This window comes from Apium graveolens, chromosome 6 (assembly GCF_009905375.1).
Source record: "Apium graveolens cultivar Ventura chromosome 6, ASM990537v1, whole genome shotgun sequence".
Classification (NCBI taxonomy): Eukaryota; Viridiplantae; Streptophyta; class Magnoliopsida; order Apiales; family Apiaceae; genus Apium; species Apium graveolens.
The window spans coordinates 270274792-270285910 of record NC_133652.1 but is presented as its reverse complement, the minus strand read 5'-3'; the positions used below and the strand labels follow the sequence as shown (position 1 = coordinate 270285910).

At 35.1% G+C, this 11119-nt stretch overlaps 1 protein-coding gene across 1 annotated transcript; it reads left to right on the top strand.

The window, feature by feature from the left end:
• Positions 1 to 1097, top strand: LOC141666028 (uncharacterized). The gene is made up of 2 exons (XM_074472014.1): positions 1 to 68; positions 155 to 1097. The coding sequence occupies exons 1-2, from the start codon at positions 1 to 3 to the stop codon at positions 1095 to 1097; spliced, it is 1011 nt and encodes a 336-aa protein (XP_074328115.1).
• The last annotated feature ends 10022 nt before the right edge of the window (positions 1098 to 11119 follow it).

The window sequence follows — 11119 nt, the reverse complement described above, 5'->3', positions numbered from 1 at the left end:
ATGGCAGAGTTTGGGTTGGTTGGGATCCTGGAGTGTGGTCAGTCTTCATGCACTCTTGCAATGCTCAGGTCATTTCTTGTCTTGCCACTTTTTTGGAGAAAAATATAACCTTTATGGTTTCATTTGTTTATACATTTAATGATGCTTGTGATAGAGTTCCATTTTGTAACTACATTAGTAACTTTAATCATACTTCCACTCCTTGGTGCTTGATGGGAGACTTCGACTGTGTTATTAGTTTAAATGAGATCTCAGGTGGAAGGGAGCATTGGACTCCTGACATGCAATCTTTCAAGGATTGTGTTGTTAACTCAGGACTTGGGATTGTTAAAACAATTGGTGACAGGTTCACTTGGACTAATAAATGCCCTCAAAATCCAGTGTTCAGGAGGCTTGACCGAATGCTTAAAAATGCTCTATGGTTTCAGATTTTTACCGAGGGTTGTACTCAAATCAAAACTCGGGGACTTATGGATCACAATCCAATCTTGTATGAAGAACTTATCCAAATAAATCGTGTTGGTAAGCCCTTTCAGTTTTTCAATTTTATGTTGGAAATTCCAGAATTTACTTCTGTTGCTACTTCTTCTTGGTCCAGAAACTGTGTTGGCAACCATTTGGTGCAGTTTAATTTTAAATTAAAAAATGTGAAGACTGCTCTTCGTGACATCAATAAAAGACATAGGGATCTTCATGTTGTTGTGCATTCCTTAAGAGATGATTTAAAGGAAACTCAGATTGCCATAGTCTCAGACAATAGTGAGAGCCTTGCTATTCATGAGCAGCTTTTAATTGATAAACTCAACCTAGCTTTACTCCAGGAAGAAAATTTGTTGCTTCAAAAATCAAGAGTTAAATGGTTAAAGGAGGGAGATGGAAATAATTCCTTCTTTCACCAACAGTGTAAGGCTAACTGGAATCACAATAAGGTGCTTAGTATTCAAAATGAAGAGGGAGTTCTGGTGCATGGTCAGCAGCAATGTGCTGAGGTTGCTGTCTCTTACTTTCAAAAGTTGATGGAAAATGCGGTTTCTCAGAGGGATGATCATACTCCTGATCTATCTAATGTCTGTTGCGCTTCCTTGAATGATGCTTAATCAAACTCTTTGATTGAGCCAGTCACAAATTTAATCATCTTCAAAACTCTCAAATCCATGAAGCACAACAAGGCCCCGGGGCCAGATGGGGTGAATGTCGAATTCTTCTTGGCCACTTGGGAAATCACAGGCCCCAGTTTTTGCGAAGCTGTAAAATTTTTCTTTGATACGGGTATTATGCCCCCAGGGACTAATTCTACTTTCTTATCTCTTATTCTTAAGGTGTCTACTCCCACAAAAATGCAGGATTTTCGGCCTATTTCTTTGTGCACTATAATGTATAAATGCATCTCTAAAATCATGGCATCTCGGCTTAAAAAGGTGCTTCCCTCTATAATCAATATGGCTCAATCTGCTTTTATCCCGGGGCGATCCATATCAGATAACATTTTGCTAGCTCAAGAGTTATTTCGTGGTTATGATAGAGAAACAGGTTCTTCTCGTTGTACCTTGAAAATAGATTTGCACAAGGCCTTTGATACCCTGAAATGGAAATTCATTCTTGCAGTTCTTCACAAGGTTAAGGTCCCTGACATTATGATAACCTGGATAAAGACTTGTATTTGCACTCCAAGATTCTCAATCAAACTCAGTGGAGTTGTCTATGGCTACTATAAAGGTGATGTGGGAATTCGACAAGGTGACCCTTTGTCACCCTATATTTTTTCCCTCTGTATGAACATCCTCTCGAGTTTGCTAGTCCAGGTCTCTTCAGACTACAAATTTCATTGGAGATGCAAAGACTTGGGCATTACACACCTTTTCTTTGCGGATGATATCCTGTTTTTTGCCCATGGGTCCAAGGATTCTGTGTTACACATAATGAACAATTTGTCTATTTTTTCAGCATGGAGTGGTTTACATCCTAGTGTTCATAAAAGCACTAGTTTTCTGAGTAACCGTGACATGGATTTTTGTGAATGGTTTGATGAGAGGTTTGTTATTCCTTGTGGAGAGCTTCCTGTTAGATTCTTGGGTGTGCCTCTCATTTCCTCTCAATTATGCATCAATGACTACCTTCCTCTAATTGAGAGGATCACCAGCAAACCTCACTCGTGGGAAAATTCACTTCTTTCTCTAGCAGGAAGGGCTCTGTTGATCAAGTCCATCATTCATGCAATTCAGTCATTCTGGAGCAACCATTTCTTACTTCCCACTGTTATGCATTATACTATCCAATCCATGCTGACTAAATTTCTCTGGAAGGGTAATATTAACAGCAAAGGTGGTGTCAAGGTGGCTTGGAGCTCTGTTTGTTTGCCTAAAGATGAAGGAGGCCTGGGTTTTAAAGACATGGTTCAATGGAACCTAGCTCAAATTTTGCACTACCTAATCAGGGTTATCACAAAATCAAACTCTCTTTGGGAAAATTGGGTTAACAAGACGGTGTTGAAGCACAAGCATTTCTGGACTCTAAACATCCCTACAGACTGCTCTTGGATTTGGAAAAAGGTTTTACGGTTGAGAAGCACAACTTTGCAATTTATTTCTTACTACATTGTTGAGGGAACCTTGATTTCTCTGTGGTTTGAACCCTGGTGGCAGCACTGTTGTCTTGCTAAGTCGACTTCTTCTCCCATTATTGGCCAGTGTTCTCTCTCGGCTAGTGCCAAAGTTGAGTCTATCATCAACTCGGGAACTTGGTGCTTGTCTAGCATAAATCCACGAACTCATCACAGGGATCCTATGCTTGTTTCCTGGTTAGAAGGACTTCACCTCCCCAAATTCACTCTCGAGGCAGGGACCATATTCTTTGGGATGGTTTTGATTGTGCAAAGATCAAAACTTGGCACGTATGGAACTCTCTTCGCAGTCAAAGACCCAATGTTGATTGGCACAAGGTAGTGTGGCACAAACTTTGCATCTAGAGATATGCCCATCATCAATGGTTATCTTGTTGGGATCGTTTGAGCACTTTAAATAGACTTCACAGGTATGGTTTAACAAATACTCATCAGTGCTTCCTCTGTGTCTTAGAAAGGGAAACTACTATTCATATCTTTTTGCATTGTACCTATAGCAGATGGGTTCTAAACAAGTTTTTCTCCGTTATTGACATCCCGGTAAGAAGCAACACTTGGGTGGATTTTCTGGTCATCATTATTCAAGTTGAGGATCGAGCCAAAGGTACTTTGGCCTTGTGCTTTGCTCAAATTTTTTGCTATCATATATGGAGGGAAAGGAATGCTAGAGCTCACGAGAAGGGTGTTTTTGGCCCCTACAAGCTTCTCCATGGAATTATTGTAGATATTAAAGTTAGGCTAGTTTTTTCTAGTTGGTATCATTCTGTTGTATGCTCTAGGTCAGATATTGAAATTTCTAATATTCATATTTTGTAGTTGCTTAGCTTTTTGCTTTCTATCTCCAATTTAGTTTGTTAGATTGGTTATAGATAGTCCTATCTATTACTTGTCATAGATCTTAGGGTTAATCCCTTATATATTCTTTTCTCTTCTATATCAAAGCAATTTAGCAAAAAAAAAAGAGAGTTTTCTCTTATTCGTTCTTGTGGATTCAAGACAACCCTTGTGGATTCAAGGTAGACCTTGTGAATTCAAGGTTTTAAAGGATTTCTCGTGTAAGAGTCCTTGCGAGAATTAGCGCTTGCTTTTTCTATGCATCCGTGCTGCGTCAGAAACTTACCACATCTTCATATGAATCCCCAAAATGCTTGATAAAAGGCAGGATTACAACTATCAGGCCCTAATGCTTTACCTGGGTGCATTGAGAAAACCGCAACCTTCACCTCTTCATTCGTTAGTTCCTATAGGTAATAATACTTGAACATATATGTACATATGTTACTTTTCAGTCTTCTCATCAATTATTAACATTTGGATGAGTTAGTGAGATTTTAAAAAGGTAACGAAAAGTAAATAAAGAAAAAAAGGTAAGTTAGTGAGACATACTAAGGGGTTTTATAAAAATACGACATGTTTATATATTTTTGACTAATATAATTAATAGTCTTAAGAAATTTATTTTTAACTAATATGACTTATAAACTTAAAAAATTCGTATAACGGATGATAAACTTACAAAGACTTGAGCTTATTTATTAGTTTAAGAAATATTAATTATTCGTCGGGATGTATAATGAGAAAAGTATTACTCCCTCTGTTTTTTATATTTGGCGTTTGACTTTCTACACACATCTCAAAGTGCTTTTCCTGTATAGTTTAAATAATTTTTTTTAAATTTTTTCTGAATAAAAATATATAACTTACACTAAAATTCATAAAAAGAATTTTTCAAAAATAATTATTTTAGCTATGTGGTCAAAATATTTTATATTACATGTAGAAAAGTCAAATGATAATTATAAAAAACAGAGGGAATAACACTTCTTTTTTGACGAACAAGGAAATTTCCATTAATTTGAATCACTTTCCAAGGCCCTAGCTACACCGATAGGAACAAAATTTTTATCGAATAATCAATCTGCGAATGAATATGTTGCACGAGCTAATTCATGTGCAGTCATATTGGCATATCGTCTAATAAATCACACGTTGTGTTTTGTTTTACTAGCAAGCTTCTGCACTCCATGATGATTTCATCGAAGAGAGACATCATCTACACTTTGCTTAGAACTGCCTTTACTACCATCAAGCTGTCCGATTTGATTATAACATCATGTCACCTCTGGTCCTTGATCCAGTTGAGTGCTTCCTTAAACGTCATAGTCTCGATCATCTTTGCAGGCTTTAAACCATCAATGCACACTATCTTGGTTATTATTAAATCTCCTTTGGTATCTCTACCAATCATACCTATCCCTAATGCATTGAACTCTTGAAATGTGGAAGTATCTACCGAGACCTTGACCACTGACTCCTGTGATTTCACCCAAATACAACTGTGTTACAGCTGCTAACACTTCAGGAACAAACGTGACTCAAGGCAAATCAGCTCAAGAACAAGATGACATATCGACTGACATCAACAGGGTGAAATGTGACTGACTGTGGTCCAGCCTGTGTGTTTGCCAGCTCATCAGTTAGTTAGAGAATGTGATAACTTAGTTTGTAGTCTAGTAGTATATATAATTCAGTAGGAGCATTGTAACAGATTTAAGATGGTTACAAACAGTATCTAGTTTTCTCTCTCTCTCTCTCTCTCTCTCTCTCTCTCTCTCTCTCTCTTTCTTCTTAAAAGTCATCTTCATCTCTTTCTCTGGTTTACATCCTTTACTCCATTAATGGAGCTTCATTTACAAAACTGACATGGTATCAGAGCTAGGTTGCTCTTGATACGTATATTTTCATTCACATATGCGATCTTACGCTTCCGCACTACGATCTAATAATAATCAAAACCAAGCTACAAACACCTCTACAATGACGAACAACACTGTAATAGACATCAATTATCCATATTATCTAAGTTCTGCTGATTATCCAGGTCTATCGCTGGATATATTTACTTTCTGATAAAACACAAGTGCCAAGTTTAATTCAATCTTTTCTGAAATATGTTGTCAATCAGTTCAACACATCTGTCAAAGTGTTAAGATCAGATAATGGAACAGAATTTTTAAATGCTGATCTTAACAAAATCTTATAAATACTTGGTATTATTCATCAAACATCTTGTCCATACACTCCTCAGCAAAATGGTACTGCTGAAAGAAAGCATCAGCATTTACTCTCTGTTGCTAGAGCCTTAAAATTCCGGTCAAATATCCCTATCTCTCTCTAGGGAGACTCTGTTTTGACTGCTGCTCACCTTATTAATATTCTTCCTTCTGCTCAGCTTCACTATAAATCACCTTATGAAATTCTCTTTCAAAAACCACCTATATATACTTATCTCAGAAATTTTGGTTGTTTGTGCTACATTAGTAATTTTCATACTAATGGTGACAAATTTGCATCCAGAGCTATTAAATGTGTATTTGTTGGTTATCCTTTTAACAAAAAAGGATACAGGGTTGTTGACCTATCCACTAAGAAGTGTTACACCACTAGAGATATTATTTTCAATGAAGATATCTTCCCTTTTCATACCATTGATAGTTCCACAGAATATTAACAATTCAACCACTGGTAAACTATTTCCTGATTCACCTCTTCATCTTTACACTGATCACACTCCAGAGATTACTGTGACTGATCCCACACTTACTCACACTTCTGATCATTTAATCAATCATGAACATACAACAACTATAGCAGCTCCTCCTATTAGACCTGTAAGACAGGGAACCTTGCCTGCTAAACTTAGAGATTTTGCTGGTATTCCTAAGCATCTGGTTCCCATATCTACCCCTTCTGCTGATCAGGTACCGACTTCTGCCAACTCATGCTCTTATCCTATCCAAAATTATATATCTTATGCCAATGTGTCTTCTGCATACTCTAAGTATTTAGCTGCCACAGTTCAGTCATCTATTATATATACCTATAGTCAGGCTGCTACCAACTTTAATTGGCTCCAAGCTATGCAACTAGAGATCAGTGCTCTAGAAAATAATCATACATGGGAAATTGTGCCAAAACCAACTAATCAACATATAGTTGACTGTAAGTGGTTGTTAAAATCAAGTATAGACTAGATGGCAGTGTTGACAGGTATAAAGCCAGGTTAGTGGCAAAGGGATTTACTCAAACTTATGGTCTTGATTATTTTAAGACTTATGCTCCTGTTGCTAAGATGACCACTGTCAGGTTACTTATTGCTATTGCTACTTCACAACATTGGCCTATTTCTCAACTTGATATTACCAATGCATTCTTACATGGTGATTTGAATGAGACAGTTTACATGAGACTTCCTCCTGGCTATTTGCAACTGTCTACCTATTTTGATCTGTCTGACATCACTGATCCCTATACTGTTGTCTGCAAATTAAAAAAATCTTTATATGGGCTTAAACAAGCTCCCAGATGCTGGTTCTCCAAGTTCTCAGATGCTCTGCTGGATTATGGTTGCACTCAGTCCCACTCTGACAATAGTCTGTTTACCTTTAGCAGCAACAATCAGTTTGTTGATGTATTGGTTTATGTTGATGACATTCTTGTCACAGGTTCTGATAAGCTGCTTATCAAATCTGTTATTGACTTCTTGTCTACTAAATTCAAAGTTAAAGACTTAGGCTCTCTCAGATATTTTCTTGGTATTGAAGTTGCCAGATCAACATATGACATTTATCTCCATCAAAGTAAATATACTCTGGATATTTTAAAAGACACGGGACTTTTGGCTGCCAAACCCTCAAAGATTCTTATGGAAAAAAACCATAATCTTCAGGACAATTCAAGTCCTCTGTTGCCATCCTCCAGTGCCTCACAGTATAGACGTATTGTTGGGCGTCTACTATATCTTACTGTCACTCGACCAGACATTTGTTACTCAGTTCAAGTATTATCTCAGTTTTTGGCTACTCCCAGATCTGATCATCTTCAAGCTGCTCATAAAGTCATTAGGTATCTCAAAATAGCACCTGGCCAGGGCATTCTTATGTCAGCTCATAATAATCCTCTCACTTTAACTGCATACTGTGACTCCGATTGGGCTGGTGATCGTCAATCACGTCACTCTCTTACCGGGTATTGTGTCAAATTTGGTTCTTCCCTAATTTCCTGGAAATGTAAAAAACAACACACTATCTCCAGATCTTTCGCAGAGGCTGAATATAGGAGCATGGCTGACACTTGTTGCGAAGTTACTTGGCTTCTCAACTTGTTCAAGGCTTTTGGAATATCAGCTCTTGCTCCTGTTACTCTTTTCTGTGACAACAAGTCTTCTATATACATTGCTTGTAATGCTGTTTTTCATGAACATACAAAGCATATTGAAATAGATTGTCATTTGGTTCGCGAAAAAATTAAACTGGTAATGATCAGGCCTGCTCATATTCAAACTACAATGCAACCAACTGATATCTTTACTAAAGCTTTACCATCTGCTCTTCTCCTTCAGTTCAGCTCCAAGTTCGGAGTGTGCAATCTATTTTCCCCTCCTAATTTGAGGGGGGATGTTACAGCTGCTAACACTTCAGGAACAAACGTTACTCAAGGCAAATCAGCTCAAGAACAAGATGACATATCGACTGACATCAACAGGGTGAAATGTGACTGACTGTGGTCCAGCCTGTGTGTTTGCCAGCTCAGCAGTTAGCTACAGAATATGATAGATTAGTCTGTAGTCTAGTAGTATATATAATTCAGTAGGAGCATTGTAACAGATTTAAGATGGTTACAAACAGGATATAGTTTTTCTCTCTCTTTCTTCTTAAAAGTCATCTTCATCTCTTTCTCTGGTTTACATCCTTTACTCCATTAATGGAGTTTTATTTACAAAACTGACAAACTGCCATCCACATCATACAATTGAGGAAAACTCTTGTAAGCAGCACCTTTTCTCCATTGACCAAGGTATTGCTTGGCGCGAGCAATAATCACATAAACTCGAGTGAATCTTTTATTCCATACAACCTCGTTTCAGGCTTTCCAAATCGACCAGCAAACAGCAGCAACTTCAACTTCTTTTTTTTATTATCTACCATGCCTAGAACCAGTTCCCACCATTGAATGGCTACCGTGCATTTCAAGAAGACATGATCTATTATTTCAAATTCTAGCTTATAAACCGGACAAATAGTATCGACCACCACTCCTTTCTCATCCAGCATTGACACTATGGGCAAACAAAATGATAAGCACCTCCATACCAGATTTAAAATTTTTGCTGGAGCTTTAATATTACATATCTTCCTCCAAATACTATTATGATGAGAGTCCCTCAAGTATCCTTTTTGTCTATGTAATAATTTATAAGCACTCCGTATCGAGTATATACCATGAGCCTTCTACGACCAATACACAATATCAACCGTGCCAAATTCCCCTATTTTTACATTCTTGATGCACCTTTGGTCCCTTTCATTAAACAAATCACTCAGATCTTCTATGTAATCTCCATTCTTCACCGGTCTCTTCCATTTGTAGCCTGTTACACAACTGCATTTTTTCTTCCTGTCTTACATTCGTACGGAAGTAAACCACCGACATAGCCAAATTCACCTTTTGGCCAGAAGCTTGTTCAAAGTTCAAACACTTGCAAAAGCCTTCTCATTTGCTCTACTTTCACATCATCACTTTGTTGTAGTTTGTTGGGACCAAGGGAGAATTATTTGAGAAAGTAACAAAACGAAAGTTAATGAAATTTGAAGTATCATAAATAAACATGATTAAATGATATAAAATTCATAATAACATGAAATGATTTCATATTATATTAACTAGTAGATAACCACGGGCAGAGATCAAAATATTAATTTTAAATATTGATTATAGAAATTTATTTTAATTTTTTATTAAAATATATAATAAATAAAATTGTACGATTATTATAATTTTTCTTTTTAAATTATATATAATTTTCATTAACTCAAATTTTATCAGAATAACAAACTCAACGTTATTATGTATCTGTTGTTCAAAAAGACATAACTAATATTTTATATCGAACTTTAGTCAAGTAATGAGCACACGATTGATGAATAATTTTTTATATATATTGTGATTTCATAATTTTTTCTAATAAAATATTCATTATGTATGTATAAATTTGCATTTGGTGCTAAAATGGAATGCTGTAAGTATGAATCTAGAAATTACAATGTATATACGATTTTGTTTATATAAAAACAATATCAATATGCGGTATATAAGAATTAAAAAACGGGTAAAATATTACATATAGAATTATAAGTCGTATAGGAATAAAAAAAGAATAAAAGTGGTATATTTAGAGTTATAGTAAGATTTAAAAAGGGGTGAAACCAAAAGTTCTTGAAACCGAAAAGGGTAAAACCAAAGTATCCCTTAAAAATAGCTTCCTTATTAATTAATAATAACAATGTATAAAGGATTCCATTTTATTATTTTAATAAAAAAATCTACGAAAAATAGAAATATCTGAATTATAATATGATTCTAATCTATATTTTGTTAAAAAAAACAATATAGAACTCTACGTGAAACAGAAATATAGGGGTGAAACCAAAATACGGTGTAAGCATACTAAGATAAAGCCAAGTTCCTATTAAGAAATAATTTAGAGTTCTATGAAAATAGAATTGTAATCTTATTACGGTTTGAACAATTTTATTATTTTCTAGTGGTGAAACTAAAAATACAGTTTTTGTAATATTCATATCATTTTATTAAAATGGAATTCCACCAACAAATTCTAAATTAAAATGGAATCACATGGCATATTTACTTGATCATGGTTTATATTTTTCGGAACTTATGAATTTATTTATTTTAAAATATAATTAAAAATAGGATTTAAACCTATAAAATAATAAAAACGCATAGCTTATAAAATTTTTAAAATGAGTAAAAATAATACATATAGAAATATAGAATTATAAGTCATATAGGAAAATAAACAGGATAAAAATAATACACTTACAGTTATAACATAAATCATAAAAGGTGAAGCCAAAAGGTGGTGGAACTAAAAAATAAGTGAAACCAAAATACCACTTAAAAATAGGTTTCGTTTATTAATCAAGAAAAACGGGTAAAAATAATACATATAAAATTATAAGTTATATATGAATCAAAAAAGGATAAAAATAATACACTTAGAGTTCTAACATGAATCATAAAAGATGAAAACAAAAGGTGGTAGAACAAAAAAATAAGTGAAACCAAATTAACACTTAAAAAGTTTATTAATAAGGAAAAATGGGTAAAAAATAATATATATATAGAATTATAAGTCATATAGAAATAAAAAATGATAAAAATAATACATTTAGAGTTATAACATCAATACAAATCATTTCAAATCACCTAGGGTTTCTACGAAAAGTAAAAAAACCTACTAACTACTCAAATAACTTTCAGAAGCCGCCTCCCTCCCCTGTCTCCTCTCCTAGGGTTTTGTCAATTTTCAAGTAAATCGAGGGGGCTTCTACTGGTTTTCTCCAGTGGAAAGCCCCAATCCCTTCATTTTTTATTCTCGTTTATTTCTTTTCAATAAAACCCAATTTTTTTTGGGTA

What these genes read in the sequence shown, in the direction of transcription:
- LOC141666028 (XM_074472014.1), top strand. Translation starts at nt 1, where the DNA reads ATGGCAGAGTTTGGGTTGGTTGGGATCCTGGAGTGTGGTCAGTCTTCA. An exon ending in TGCACTCTTGCAATGCTCAG is followed by an intron (nt 69 to 154) that starts GTCATTTCTTGT and finishes TGCTTGTGATAG; the next exon opens with AGTTCCATTTTGTAACTACA.